At 33.6% G+C, this 16,316-nt stretch overlaps 2 protein-coding genes across 2 annotated transcripts; both read left to right on the forward strand.

Annotated features, from left to right (window-relative positions):
• Positions 1 to 1,318: 1,318 nt before the first annotated feature.
• LOC134262393 (dynein axonemal heavy chain 6-like) lies at positions 1,319 to 3,382 on the forward strand. Its single transcript, XM_062744772.1, has 3 exons — positions 1,319 to 1,650; positions 2,371 to 2,593; positions 2,778 to 3,382. The coding sequence occupies exons 1-3, from the start codon at positions 1,618 to 1,620 to the stop codon at positions 2,879 to 2,881; spliced, it is 360 nt and encodes a 119-aa protein (XP_062600756.1). The 5' UTR covers positions 1,319 to 1,617; the 3' UTR covers positions 2,882 to 3,382.
• An 860-nt stretch (positions 3,383 to 4,242) lies between these two features.
• Positions 4,243 to 10,855, forward strand: LOC134262394 (uncharacterized). The gene is given in 2 exon segments (XM_062744773.1): positions 4,243 to 4,325; positions 8,657 to 10,855. A coding segment is annotated over 1 exon segment (2,025 nt). The 5' UTR covers positions 4,243 to 4,325; positions 8,657 to 8,669; the 3' UTR covers positions 10,695 to 10,855.
• The last annotated feature ends 5,461 nt before the right edge of the window (positions 10,856 to 16,316 follow it).

The following is a 16,316-nucleotide window of genomic DNA, read 5'->3' on the forward strand; positions in this document are numbered from 1 at the left end:
AAAAAATGAGATAGACGATCGAAGTGCTAGAGTGGCACCCCCAGACAAAAATCTGTTAAAAATGGCACACAAAAACTGCGATTGGTACTGGATGAATTCCTCCAGATTCTTATCTCAACTGCACAAAAGCTAAAAAAAATGTAATAATCTCTAGACTTTTTCACGATGCGTGTTGCAATTGAAAAGATTTGTCTCTTGTCCTCTTAAAAATGACAGTAAAAATGCGAAATTGGAAGGCCTCAATTTCATGGAGGGTTAATTACAACAGTTGTTTGTTGTGGAAATAGTAGGTTGAAATTGTATAGGAATTTTTTGGGAACACCAAGTTAAAAATGTTTTTAGAATATGACAGTTTGAAACCGAGAAGCAGCATACTTTTGTGCACAATAAGCTCTCACGTCTTCGGACGGATACAGTTCAATAGCTAGCCGTAAGGTTCGCAAATCCGGGTGGTTGTCATCTTCGTTGGCCAATGGTTTCTACTTATCAGTTTATAAGGAAAGTAGTGTGTGAGAAACCCCTGGATAGCAAAGATGGTCGTTAGTAGTATAAGTGTCCTGACCGGCGAGGTCAACTGAGTGCACTTTTGGGGCTGAGGGGGATAGGTGGGTCAAGGGAGTGCAGATTGGGTGTCTGGGGGATAGCCGGGTCAAGAGAGTGCAGATTAGGGGGTCTGTGGGATAGCCGGGTCAGCTCAGTACAGTCCTGGGGGGGATAAGTGGTTCAATTCAGTACATATAGCCCCCTTAATACGGGGGTGTGTTTATACTGTGTTTACATTATACTATATACGCTGCTACTACGACCTGTTGCATCATCTTTTTATACCCGTTGCATCTTCTTTTTATACCTGTTGCATCATCTTTTTTATACCTGTTGCATCATCTTTTTATAGCTGTTGCATCATCTTTTTACAGCTGTTGCATCATCTTTTTATAGCTGTTGCATCATCTTTTATACCTGTTGCATCATCTTTTTATACCTGTTGCATTATCTTTTTTATACATGTACCTGTTGCATCATCTGTAAGGGGGTCGTGTGCAAAACATACCATAGACTTACCTATGCCTTGTGACGTCATCCACTGTATAAATACGGTTTTTCTCCTACTTTCAGCCCATTCTACTGTCAGAGCCAGCTCCCATTGGGTTCATGGATTCTACTAGAGAAAAACAGTTACATGCTTAGCGATTATTAGAATGGAAAAAAGGGAGAGAGAATTAGATCGAATTCTTTATGAAAATAAAAATCGAGAATTAGAGCTAAGGAAAAGAAATGCGGAAAGATTACACAGAAGAGCTCTACAAGAACAACAACGACAACAACAACAACAACAACGACAACTACGGGAGAGAGAATTAGAACAATTTCTTGATGATAATAAAGATCGAGAATTAGAGCTCAGGAAAAGAAATGCTGAAATATTACAGAGAAGAAAGCTCAATTTAAACCACAACAACGACGACGACGACAACAACTACGGGAGAGAGAATTAGATCAAATTCTTGATGAGAAAAAAAGAGCAAGAATTAAAGCTTCGGAAAAGAAATGCCAGGCTATTACAGAGAAGAGCTCAACTAGAAAAACAAAGACAGCAACAGCAAAGGACTAGGGTGCATGAAGGGTCAAAGTAACGAGCTGGACAAAGAAGTAAGGAGCATTGTATTGACCATAGTGAAATTGACCGTACTGAAACTCAGAATTTTAAAGAAATGGAGTGTCATTTTTCAATAAAATTTATAGTTATACCCACGCAAATGAAGTTTGGGGGGTATTGGAATCACCTTGTCCGTCTGTCTGTCTAGCTGTCCATCCGTCTGTCTGTGCAATTGTGTCCGGTCCATATCTTTTTTACAGAGTGACATTAGAATCTACTACTCCACATTAAGATTGCTCATGATTGCTCAAGGGTGTGTCATGACCTTGACCCAAGGTCATTTGGGGAAGTTCAAGGTCACTTGAAGAAAAATTTCATAATTCGTGTCCAGTCTATATCTTTGTTATTGATTAACTTGGTAGGTTCTCATTTCAAACAAAGATTGCCCATGACCTAAGGGTGTGTTTTGACCCAAGGTTATTTTAGGAAGTTCAAGGTGACTGGAATAAAAATTTCATAATTTGTGTTTGATACATAATATTACGGAAAAACTTACTTCTGAAAACCCAGCAAGGGTATTTTGTCCCATTTGGGCAGTTCTAGTTCCTTAGAAAAAACAGAGACCTGTTAAACACAGCAAGCAATCGCAACTCCTCACCAAAAGTCCTTATACCTATTGCTCTATTAAACAGGCTTCAGAATATTCAATCCAAGGAAGATTTGAAGTTTAAATAAAACCTACTTATTACCCAACATCTTTATTTTCCTTACAGCTGCCCACTCCTCAAGATGGTGTGCTGGTCCATGGAATGTTTATGGATGGGTCCCGCTGGGATGAGAAGGAAATGGTGGTCACAGACTCCATTAAAGGCATAAAGAATTCGGCCCTGTGTGTGTTTCACATGGAGCCTAAGATGGACTTTGTTCCTGACGAGGCAGATTACGTCGCCCCACTGTATAAGACATCAGCCAGGGCTGGAGTCCTGTCCACAACAGGTAAAGCATCATACAGTTAAAGGATTGTTTAACAAGTAAGAGTACTTGTCAATATTCTTAGGCCCGAGAGCTCAGGGCTGTGTTTATACAACTATATAGTCAAACTCTGTGTACAAACATTTGAAGTCACTTTACATCATTCATATGGTGAATTTTAATACAAAATTGTGTTACTCTTTTGTAGGACATTCCACTAACTTTGTGGTGTTTGTTCACTTGCCTTCTAAGCAGCCCCAAGACTACTGGATATCCAAAGGGGCTGCCCTCTTGTGTCAACTGAATGACTAAAGGGCAGACAACTCTAAAGCATTTAAATGGAACTCTTGTTTGTAAGAGTGCTTAGCTTTTATTGCACAATGAGTGTGAAAGTTGAAAAAATTTGTACATACAGTTTCCACAAATATTCCGTCCTTCAAGACTTTATTTATTTGTTATAAGAACTGTGATAATTTTACAAGTATTAGAGTGCATTTTTGATTTTATTTCTATTTGATTCATGATATACTTTTGTATGTAAATATGTATTTTTGTTGATTTAAAAGATGTCTTTTCTAATAAGTGCAAGTTGTTAGATGACAGCCTTTCATCTGTATTTTCTCAGAAATTATTTATTTTTATTTTATTTTATTATCTGACTGTGATTTGGGTGTGCCTTTTGTTCTTTGTTTTCTAAAGTACAGTTCATCTATTTATTTTTTTTTAAAACAGTTTAATATATGAATCATTTATTATTGCTGTGAATTTCACATTTAAAGGATTCAAAGTTGAATAATGACCATATCTTCTTAATGTTTTGATTCAAAGCATTGAATGTTAATTGCTATATTGACTTTCTGTTAATCATTCTATACATCTTACAAGTTGTGATTAATAAATATCTCATCAAATTGTCTTGTTTGAAATTCAGTCACTTGGAAATTATTGAAGGAGCGAAGGGTTTTTTTTAAGGAGGGGGGGGGAAGGGGGATGTTTTACAAAGTCAGTTGTTAAGAATATTTTATGACATTTCAGACAATGATCTATAGAGTAAAAAGAGGGGTATACACCCCGTGCACACATGTTGCATACACCCCGGACACAACATTTGATTTTTCGTCAATATCCTTAGATACGAACTGTTTTATTAACAGACAATTTGTACAAACGTTTATATTGTAAACATGTATTTAGCAACAATATAAAAGTGACGATAAAGCAAAGCTTTGTCCTGATATTCGATCATAAACACAGTGTTGTGTCAATCTTGCTCCGATCCTCGGAATTGTGTTGAGGTGTTTGATGAAACTAGAAGGTGTCCAGTGGATTCATAGGTATCTATATACTCCTTAGATAATGCTTTCTTCCGTAGGTATATGCTTTCTGGCGAAAAATATCCGTAAATTGAGAAAATGGACAAAGAACCTACATTGACCCCCTTTCTCTCGCTTCGGAAGCATACACGTCGCGCACAACATAGCATACACCCCGCATGTTGGGATATACATGGTGAAATCTGTATTGAAACCGTATTTTGTCCTTTACATAATAAGATAAATACTTGTTCATACTTGTGTGAGTCGCCGCTGAATACAGTAATATATCTTGAACTGATAGCAAGCACTGATCGAATACATTAAAATTTAAAAATAAACTACAAGTAATGGGGTTATCTATTTATTTTACAAACCGAAAGTAGGGACTGGCCTTGGTGATTTCCTGCAGTTGAGGATTCTCCCTGCCGGTGACACTCAGCGTATGTATGTTCTATACAGTTAAATTTAATTTATTGTTCTGTATTTGACATTTACATTCTCGTTAGTATACAATACAGTTCTATACAGTTAAATTTATTTGATTGACATAATGTTCATACTTAATAGTTATACCTACACTTGAAAATATTATAAAACGTGTACATACTGAAATATATGGTAATTAAGATATTAAGAACCCGTTTTATACAAAAGAGCAATATTTTCACATATTAATATATGTGAACTGGTCATTGTTTATTTTAAAGTTTATTTGAAAAATTCAAATTTTTGTAGAGGACAATACCGTCATAACAATTTACATGCAAAAATATATTCAATGAAAATTACGTGTGACAAATACATGAAATAGTTTATATATAATTTTAACAATGCATGACACTAAAAGTCTCTCATAAAATGATACATTTTTCATATTGTTTAGTTTTAGAAAAAAATACATTGAAATCAGCAAGTAAAGCTTATATACTTTATGTAGAATCTTCTTTGAGTTACTATGATATTTCTACAATAATTTCGACCAATTTATTAAAGCTGAACACGACTCGTAAATAGGCATAAGCCATTTTTGATAGCATTATCCACGATACATCAATACTAGTGTATAGTACTCGTCGCTTTCGTTACACCTGACTGCTTTATTGTCACAGGTATCGGCGTGGAATGGCGACCCGTGTTCGTGCTGGTTATCTTGCATTACATTTGTTTATATTTTATTGCAGTTACGTTTATCTATGTTGTTTGTTTACTGCATTGACTTATGTACCTATAATTATAAATTTATTTGGTATCTTACTTTCCTGCATTAGACGAAGTATTACGTTCTTATTCCCGTGACCAAGCCCTGTATAGCATACGTCCGTCTACACCGATGTCCACTGATTAAAGCTGACATGAACTCTTAAAAAGGCATCAGTTTTCATCTTTGTACGACTTACTACATTCCTGTACGCCTTTGTCCGCCATATTTCCTCGATTCCGCCATATTAAATCGAACATTTTTGGCCACCTGTACCTGCTATATATAGCCTTTTAGAACTGTTTCACTTCAGTGATTTTCTATCCTGGCTGTCGACATGTGCACATCTCCGATAGCAAAGTTTTAAGAAGTCCATAAACTGACCAATATACATGTTTGAAAAGTAAAAATTCATGAAAAACTAGAACTATACCGAGAATTAAATTATTTTTGAATGCATTTGCTGCAATATAGAAAATACACTTACACGGAAAATATTCAAGTAGAGCAAAAATTCCATGCAAGTCAGTCGAGAAAACGCGTCAAACTCAGTGATAGAAATATTTACCTGAATACTGCTATCGTTACAGGGATGTGCACATGTCGAAAGAATTATCCTATTTTACTTTTATTGAAAAATGCATCTCATAAATCATGTAATCCATTGCTAACTCAACGGTAAAAAACTGCTTGGACACACGTGGCCCATGCCGATCAATTTATTTGGTCAGGGAAAATATCAAAGGTTGAAAGCGCCGTGGGGTTGACTGAAGAAAAGGCAAATAATTTTTTTTTTCAAGAATAAACATTACTCTTGTCTGTAAATGGTGTAAATAAAATTTTTGAAAACATGGTTTAACTTCATCAAATTTATATTAAAGTATGCATTATTACGAATCATTCACCTTTTGAAGATATGAAGACATTTTCCTGTGAAAGGGGGGGGGGGGTAATAAAACATGCATAAAACTCTCATAAAATTTTTTTAAAAGAAAAACGTCTGAAACAGATCGGATCTCTTTATGATCAAATATTTACATTTCCAATGTCTTTGTCTGAGATAAAATAACCAAATGTAAATGTAATTGATTTCCTCATGAATGTCCTTTGGCGCGGTTCCAAAAAAAAACACGTGCAGGGCGGGACAACACCTAGAGAGAAGTAGGCTTGGAGCCCGTGGATTGGCGGAATCAAAGCATTTAAATATAAGGAATAACTGTCAGATTTTTCAAATTCATGAAGATGATCAATGGATTGGCTTGTGTGATAATTTTATGCATAAACGCCTTCGGCGTTTATGCAAATTATCACACAAGCCAATCCATTGATCACTTCATGAATTCGAAAAATAAGACAGTTATTCCTTAAATAAATACTGTATATTGGCTTTATAAGACCTAATATAATTTGATTTAAAGTTATTAATAATTCTATGCTCAATGAAAGAAAATGTGAGCTAATTCACATACCCCACGCTCCCACATAAGTCGAAGTGCTGAAATTCACAGAAAAAATAAAGGAATCGTAATTTTCTTGTAAAATGCAAATTTATACACATTGTGTCCTATATTATCTGCTAAGTTTGACGAAATTGTATGCACCGGTTTATGAGGAATTGTGCTGACAAACTGCTCATTTTTATATACAAGATATGGCCAAAATCTAAATGTAAAAGTGCGGACATTCCCGAAAAAATAAAGATTTCAGAATTTTCTGGTGATGTACAAATACAGACACATTGATTCCTCTGAATATCAGCATAGTTCAACAAAACTCTGTTTATTAGTTTAAAAGAAGTTGCGCTGACCAAAAAAAATGGGCTGACTGATGGGTCCAAAACATTTTACCTCACGCAACTTGTTGCAAGGGGTATACTAAACGAGTTTGATTCTGTGGTACAATGATAATGAAAATAGAATTTAATGTGAATTAAATTTCTAGACATAAATAATTAATAATTTCTAGAAAAAAGCAGATAAAAAGAGAGAGACCCCCCCCCCCCCCCCGCGTGAGAATTCCACATTCTACCTATAGCTTTTTGATTGTTTGTTGTCCAGGTTCAGTTTGGAGAAAAATTTTGTTACTGAAGTTCAAACCTACCCAACCCCATTTCCCCCACACGAAATAGGATATTTGTGTTTAGGAAAAGGACATTTTCCCCCTTTTTAAAGCTTGTCAGATTTTTTGAATGTATAAAAAAAATCTTTGTACTTAGCCCCCCCCCACTTACAATTTCCTTCCGAAAATATGTACATTGCCATTAAAACCATATGGGCGGCGAGGGTATCATTTAGTGAGCTCATTTCTCACAATACCTCTAGTTTCTCTTTCAATTTGGCCGTTCGGATTAACTTCTCGTTCAAATTAAAATTATTTTTCAATTTATGAAGTTTCGAAATCCCGCCTGAAAAAAAAACCTTGATCTGTCCTGAGGAGGGGAGAGAGAGAGAAAAAGAGAGAGTTAGTTCAATGTACAAATAGTAAATAAAAATTATCCGTATTCAACCAGTGTCAAGACTCCCTACCTTAGCTTTTAGAATTATCTCCTAAATACTCCTACAGAAATTATTTCTAAATATAAAAAAAGTAGCTAGACTATCAGGCAGGGATACTGAAATCTCAAAAGCCTCTCTATAACACCATAATTATAAAACATTTATACATACCTCAAAATGCACATACATTGTGGTCGGAGTGACGCATTTAAAATAAAATTTTCAAAATTAAATTTGGCAGAGATGTCCGTCTTCCAAGAATATTTATGTAACGGTCATGTCAATTATTTTTCACCCCCCCCTCCCCGCCTTAAAAATCAAATGCCTAAATGTCAATCTGAACAGGGGATGGCATTTCTTCGTGTGTTTGTGTGTTAAAGAACGTATAGAACTATGAATACATAAAAAACATTATTCTGGTTAATTGCTTTTAAGATTTGAAGTAAATAATTGCCGTACATCAAATTACTAGATTTGAGATTAGTACTACAAATATCAGTTATAATTGGCAAATGAATTTTGCGATGCAAACCAACTGCAGGTATCTGAGAGAAATATGGCAGAATACGGCTATCGTTGGTATGAAACAAGTCGTACATTGATGAAAATGTTGCGTTTTTAAGAATTCATGTCAGCTTTAAACTGAACAGTCTCTAATTCTTGGCCTATTTATATGGGTCTGCAGGGTAGCGAGTCTCGGGAACTAAAATGGCGGATACATTTCTTTTACCAATCGTCTTCAGCTTTAAGTCAGGAACAATAGCGGGCACTTGATTTGATTGTGAAAAATCAATTCGAAACTAGGAAAATGGAGGAGGGGTGTTATTTTTGACAGCTCTGTACCTGTACCATTTATATTTTGGAAATTTTGGTACCGCCTATTTGAAAAGCTTAGAAATACAAATTTAAAACAACAATTAAGAAAATTTGAAAAATCAAAGATGTTAGTAGAATTTAAGACGTAACTATAGAAACCGATTTGTTACTAATAAAATGAAAGTACATACATGAAAGAGAAATACGACAATACAATGATCATGGAAACGTCTTTTTACTTACTTGTGTCTTATAATTACAGAATATACATCTAAATGGATCACATACCTCGACTATCAGAGGCTGTGTATGTAGGACTGTGTCGAGAAGTAGGAAGTCCTACAGAAGTGAGGATCAGGAGAGAAGTGATGGACACTGTGGAGGCGGTGAGAAAACCTGTGAACATTATGAAAGGACTTGATAGAATGAGAAGTGGGAGTCAACGTGAGGGATTCAGACTGAGAACTTCAGATTCAGATAGGATGTTTTGGCCTCCAGACCACCAAGTGATATGTGATCTCTCTCAGATCAGCCTTTATCGTATCGCTCAACACACCGTTATCATGATAGAGTGTGATGATTTACCACCGGGATTTACCAGACTAAAGCTAATGAGTCCATCAAATGATGAAAAAGTTAGATCCTCCTGTATATAGATCAATAATAACGTGTATATATCTAGTAAATTATTCCGCAATAATCACTTAGAGTTCCTACAGTCTTATAATTTCGCCCCTTCTTCTAAATCGCATGGTCCTTGTGCTACATATTGTCAGGATGGAATATTAGAAGCAGATTGTGCATTCTGTTTCAGTTCCCATCACTGGCCCTCATTAGCTTTTCCATGGATACAAAGATGTCATCAACAAGGTTGGCCGTCTAAGACTGTTTTATCAGATATATTCAAAGGAGGATTCCATCTTGTTCCTATAGGCAGCACTGTTGAAAGTATACTAGAATGGAGAATTTCATTCTCTTTGGCGGAACAAAAACTAGTTTATTCAATGAACCACACTCAGTTTTTATGTTATGGTCTTTTAAAAATGTTTTTAAAAGAAGTGATTAATTCAAATGAAGATTCACCCATTCTATGTTCATACTTCACAAAAACTGCTGTATTTTGGGTAATTCAATATAACAGCTCCTTGACTTGGACACCTGAAAACATTTTGCCTTGTTTATGGGAATGCTTTAAATTATTAATATATTGGGTATTTACTGGAGAATGCCCGAACTTTTTTATTCCACAAAACAATATGTTCCAATTTAAATTAACTGGATCCATACAAACATCATTGTTTAATAAGTTGTATGAATTGTATTGTAAGGGTATATCAAGTCTACTACTGAGTGAAACGTTAAGACCTTTCCTCAGTCAAGCCATTCTAAACAGAACATTGAGAGTCTGTACTGACGAGAGCAGTATCATTACTAACACTGAACTTGACAGTAGTTTATTTGAGGAATTCCGTGTATATAAACAAGAAGTTTTAAGTGTTGTAGAATTTGCAGCTCTCATGAAGAACATTGAAATAGAGATAAGAAAAAGGTTGACCCCATACCAGGAGGCTACAGTACAAATTATGACATCAGGCATATTACGTAACACCGCCATGCTGAAACTGTGTAATGTATATCAACATAAAAATCGTAATAAGGTTTATTACACAGCTAATTACGTATTCCGATTGTTAAAACTGTCATGTACATTAGGTTGTGTCTCAGATATTTTATATCTTGCAATGTATTATTACAAAACATGTAGATTTGAACAGTCACTTAGTTGTTTGCAAAAAGCTCAGGACAGAATGACAAATCCATGCATCATATATTGTAATCATGTAAATGTAGATATGTACACACGCTGCACAGTGGGGATGTCTCTGAATCATAAAATGAGAATCGCTTTAGTTGTAGATATTGTGTTAATTAGTGAGTACACATACATTGATGAAATAATTCTGGAGCAGAAGATCAGTGACGAGAATGGCAGAAGTGTATTGTCCATTCCACCTCTAGTGATGTTACACATGTTGTTTATACTGAATCACCACAGATTGGGTGACAAAATCAGGTCACAACAATCTCTACAGGATCTACACACTCTACTACTCTATGATGATGGGGTTTATGTACCATATCACCTAAGAGACATTTCGTGGCAAATCCTGGGAATCTGTCAACAAATCTGTGGGGACTTCCCGGGAGCCCTAGAATCTTATCAACATTCGTTACAACAAGATCCATATCACAAGATTCAGGAAGCAACGCTGTATAGAGTGGGCACAATTACTCAATGAGTGATTTGTAAATAACAGTTTAAAAGTGGTTACTACACATCTATATTTAGCATTGCAATTTTTGAAAGTGGTATTAAATGTTAATAAAATAATACATTCCATTTCTAATTTGAAATTTTTATAATTTTCTTTTTCTAATTAGGTTTGTTAAATATGTAATATTTTTGCGCACTTTTGTCATTCTCTGTCTGACGTGTAATTAATTTTTTTTTAAATATGCATGTAAATCTCGTGCGGCTGCCTTTTTTAACATTAAGTTGAAATATTCAAAGTGGCATGGAATTTCCTCAGTGTGAAATTATATATTTTTGAAATGACATTCTTAATGTTAAATAAAATTTTAATTCACAATGAAAAATATAAGGAAAGTAGTGAATTTGAGAGTATGCCAGGGACATAAACATCTTTGACAACTCCTCCCACATTTTAAAAGAACCAATGAAACAAGTTAAAAGACAGTAGAAAAGTTTGCTCAATGACATTATTTATAACACAGGAAACAATATGAGTAAGCATAACAAATTAAAAGTGGTTACAACACATAAACCTATATTTAGCATTGCAATTTTTGAGAGAGAGAGAGAGAGAAAATAGGAGAGAGAGATTTCTAATTTGAAATTTTTATCATTTTCTTTTTTTTTCTAATAATGTTTGTTAAATATGTAATATTTTTGTTTGTCTTCAATTTTTCAATTACCTATTATTTAAATTATTTCCTGTGTAATTAATTTTTTTTAAATGTATGAACAAATTGTCTTTTTTAAAAATAAAATTGAGCAATGCATATATATAATTTCAAGCAGTGTTCTCCATAACCTTTGTTAATATTGATATATATAATAAAGGTTAATTGTAATTAAATATCAAGCAACTTAATTTCTTGCTTGTTTTTCCACTGGTCTCTATGTTGTCACCTGGTCCAACCTCTAAAGTTGGTGTACTGGTCCAAGGAATAGGTATGAAATAAATGTATGATAAATATCACTGGTTAATTAACTTTTAACAGGCAGCATTATTGGGAAGGAGAGGATCTTTTGAATTTGCTTTGAAATTCTATTAGCTTATCAAATGATAATGTACTACAATCAAACTTTTAATTAATTTATTATATTCAATAACTTTCAAAGCTTCACAATGCTTTCATGATTCTTTCTTTAAAAAATGATAATTAATTTAAAAAGTATTATCTGATAATAGTATAAAGTAACCACCTTATTAAGTTTTTGTAGCACCCCTCTAAAGCTGTGTGAATTCATAGAATGTCTTTATGTCCAATGTAAGAAAATTTTCATATAGATATACAGTTTCAGATTCTGAACCAAAAATCAAGCCTAGGCAGATATTATCAGTTTTTGATCTGTTTATCCCTGATTTAATGTTGCTGGCGTATAACCTTACAGAGAGATGAGATTAAAGCCGAAAAAGCGCGACAAGAAAAAGAGAAAGCTGAAAAGGGAAAACACGAAGAGCAGGTAGAAGAGTTATCTCCCTTATTTTGTTGTTTTGACGTTGTTATCACCCTTTTCCTGATAAATCTATATATAGTTATCCTCTGCTTTATGCTTTAAGCACACATACCTCCCTGCTTTTATGAGAATTAGATTTTATTAGAGTTACATGTAGATTATAGACAAGTGAAGGGATACCAGTTTACTTTTATTTTAGGTTACAGGTTTTACTTGCAGGCTGTTTTTAATGTTAAAATGTCTTCAATTTCAACTTATGACATGTCTTTACATATTAACAACATGGTGTGCTACTATTTAGTGTAGTTTGATAAGCTAATCAATAAAAAAACTGTTGAAAATAGCTATCATCTGTTTGTCCGTTAAAATATATTTGTCTTACACTTTAAGTTAAAAAAACCTTACATATAATTCATTTCCACCTAAAGGCCCAGGCAAAAAAATATATTATTAATACAGTAAACATTTATATATTTAAATACTGAGTATATAAAAAAGATTCTTTTTTCAACAAATAATTTTTTTTGGAAAGTGAATGCTACTATTTTATTTACAATCCTTCACACTTCTCTTAAGTACTTGTATTTCTACTGTGATTCACCTTACATTACTATACATACAGTTTTTTTCTCTCTCTTTTTGGTTTTGGCATTTCAAATTTCAATATTGTCAAGTTATTTTGAATTTAATTTTTTCTTAATAAAAATTTATGTTAATTTTGTTTTAAGTCCATGTTTGTGACTTTTGTTAAAGTTTGACTTTGACAATTTACTTTTAATACTTGTAAGAAGATTTCGTTTTCAAATGCTCATTGTTACAACTACATGTATTTTCATAAAAAAATCATTTAAAATTTATAAAACTTCTAAGAATATTTATGAATACATCTGATGTTGATTGAAAACTCTAAAGGCAAAAATTTACTGAATTCAAATGTGTAATTTGCGAGTTATCTACCCTTACAGGAGGATGAGGAGGGTCACCAGTTGCCTCTCTTATTTATCACGGAGTTTGTTCTGGAACTTAATACCCATTCTCTGTAACCACTTAAACTTTTGTGGCACGCATAGTCACAGATTTTTTTCAAATTTGGCTGGAAAGTACCACGTCATAAACTACTTCAAAAAATATAGTTGGATCATATGAATGTTGGGTAGTTACCATGGAAACGGTGTCTAAAGTTGATTTTTTCTGAAAAAATGCAATATTTGGGAAAGTTTTTTAATGAAATGCGGCTACTTCAATTCATGTTACTAACAAAAATAAGAAATTTAACATCTAATTTTAAAAGGCATGTTAAAACCTTGTTGGTTTTCTCTCTATAAATATGAGAAATATTTGATTAAAATAGCAGACATTAACTTTGAAATTGAATTATCTCCCTTTGATAATTGTGGAGCTCTTCAGTGAAAAAGATTTAAAAAAGTCATTGCACAAAAATGACTGGAAGTTGTTTACTTATTGTCAGCATACACACGCAGCTCTGTATATCCTGGAAATCAAGTAAAATCAACTTTCTTTCCTGTTTATTTCATGTGCTTACAAATTTTAACCTCTGTTTATTTCAAAAAGAATAATTTTGCTCATGTGAGAAATGGTGAAATGTACAAGACTACACTGTACATAGCACAGGAAATCAGCTCTGTACATAATGATAAGCCTCAAGGACTTTGGTCTAAGGGGTTTCAAAACGGGATTCAAGATAAACTTGAAATATCAGAATTACTAGTATTATGAATTTGTTTGTTTTTTTTTTTTTTTTATAAAGAATTATTGTGTCTCACGATCAGTCAGAGTGATGTAATGCAGGACAGCAATGAATATTTTTTAAATGTGAATGTGATTAAAAGAGACAATTAATCTTTTAAAATTGAATAATATGTCCTTGCAATTGGCTAAAAGAAAAAAAAAATAATCTGTTTTGAGTAATAGCTACAATTCCCATCCACGGGTCATTATTTCAGTACCGGTAATAATTTTTGAAACCCACAGTATACATGTATAATACATTTTATGGTTAAAAAATAGTTACCGATATAACCCCTTCCCCCACCCACCCCTACCATAATGAAAAGGAGTTCTTTGCTCTTCAGACTTTTTATCTGTTAGAAAGAAAGTTTGTTTATTGTATATTTGTTTAATGGACGTTGAGATTGAATACTGTTCGTTATTTCCATATCCTTATATTAATAATTTTCCCTAAAGATCATCTTGGAAATAAATAATATGTCCTGCCATGAAAATAAACCAACTTGAAAAAATTGCCCCCTCATCCCTCTGGATCAAAGTTCTTCCCCTAACCCATAGTAAATGCAGTCATATTATGTAGTTTTTAAACAGGATAAACAAGTTAAAAAATGTTTTGTTAACCAATCAAAAATATACTTGTGATGATTGGGGGAGTTGCATGGAAATGCAAATTTTTCTGAGAATCAAATTTAAAGTTAACAGTTTATCATTTCTCTGGACTTAGATACATAGTGATTTAACCTAAAAGCAGTACAATTAATATAAGATCTGTATAGCAGTATTTTATTAATGATGAAAATAATTTTCTGACCCCCCCCCCCAAAAAAAAAAATTACAATTTATCAAAAGCACAAAAGCAGATTATTTGAACAGGTCCAGCAGATTTTACAACAGATTGTTATTGATTGAACTTTGGTAGTTCCAGACATATTTGAGTTGAAATATTTTGCCATCAACATCTCTAAAATCGCATTTTTTTAAAGAATGATATTGAAAAGTAAATTAGAATTTTCCATCAACTTCTCTAAAAAAAAAGTCTCTGGAAAACACATTTTGACTGTCACTTGAACAGTTCGGACGGTTAAATATGGTTTTAAAAAATGTAAATTTAGGAGCAAGGAATTATTTTACTATAACAACAAAAGAGTCTTTACACGCTTGAAGCACAATTCTTTACGTACAAGAAAATGGAGTTTATATTCGTTTAATTTTCTTAATTGCCTCCCTTTTTATACCCCCCCTTGAAAACCGTACTTTATAAGCATTTTCACATTATGCATCAAGCTAAAGGGAAAATGTAATACCAGTTTCAATAAAATACATTTAATATACGGGATAGAAGTCAGGATACAACATTACAATGTCAGTATTCCGAATACCCAATATAAATACATCATTAACAAACTAATTCAAGAATATGTGTCCCCTGGTTAAGGAGATAAGATTTTGTGTAGATTAAGAGGGGTGGGATGGGGAGGGGGGTGTCAGAGTGTGATGGGGGTAGCTATAGGGGATGGGACACTTAAAGAGGGCGGGCGATTCGAAAGGGAGTTATGATAAAAAAAAAGCTTACCTAAATGCTTTCTGAGATATCTCTCGGAAATGAGAGGTTTACATGCTAACAATTTTTTTTTTACTTTGACCTCTTGACCTAGAAATAAATAGGGGTCTTTTTATGCTAAAGCGAGTTGTGATATAAATTCAAATTGAAACAAGAGGCCCACGGGCCTTATAGGTCACCTGAGCATTATGCAACAACTTTCCAGTTACAGTGTATTGAATTTGATTCATGTTTTAAGCCAGATGCTATATAGCATTCACAATTTTGAAAGAGGCACAATTGATCATTATAACAATACACTTAACAGTTGCTTAGCTTGGTAACTGAATACCCATACGCAGGGTAGGGGAACAAAAATGCACTCCAACTAATCAGTAATATTCAGCAATAATCAGTAGTGCCCCTAACACATGAACACTGTGACATAAACCCCTGACCCTAGGTCCTAACATTGCACAAATTTTTAAAAAGCACACTTAAAATTGCCTATTAAAAAATAAATAAATGTTTTATAAATAAAAAGAAGCAGATTTCAAACAATAAATTCATTTTCAGTATATAAGAAGAGCCCCCACCCCAACCCCTGACCCTGGTGCCTTAAAATACCCAATTCTGCAAGATTAGGGCACTTGCTCATCATTACTACATATGTATATAGGTAGTTCATCTACTTCATACCCTGAGACAGAGAAGAACATTTTCAAAGATTTAATGAATTTTCACTATATAATCAATAGAACCCCACCCCAACACCAGAACCCTTGACCCTGGGACCATAAAATTCACAATTTTGGTAGAGGCACTCTTTCTCATCATAACTTTGCACTTAGTTTATTTAATACCAAT

Source organism: Saccostrea cucullata, unplaced genomic scaffold, assembly GCF_032062105.1.
Source record: "Saccostrea cucullata isolate Sc308-1 unplaced genomic scaffold, CSIRO_AGI_Scuc_v1 ctg11789, whole genome shotgun sequence".
Lineage (NCBI taxonomy): Eukaryota > Metazoa > Mollusca > Bivalvia > Ostreida > Ostreidae > Saccostrea > Saccostrea cuccullata.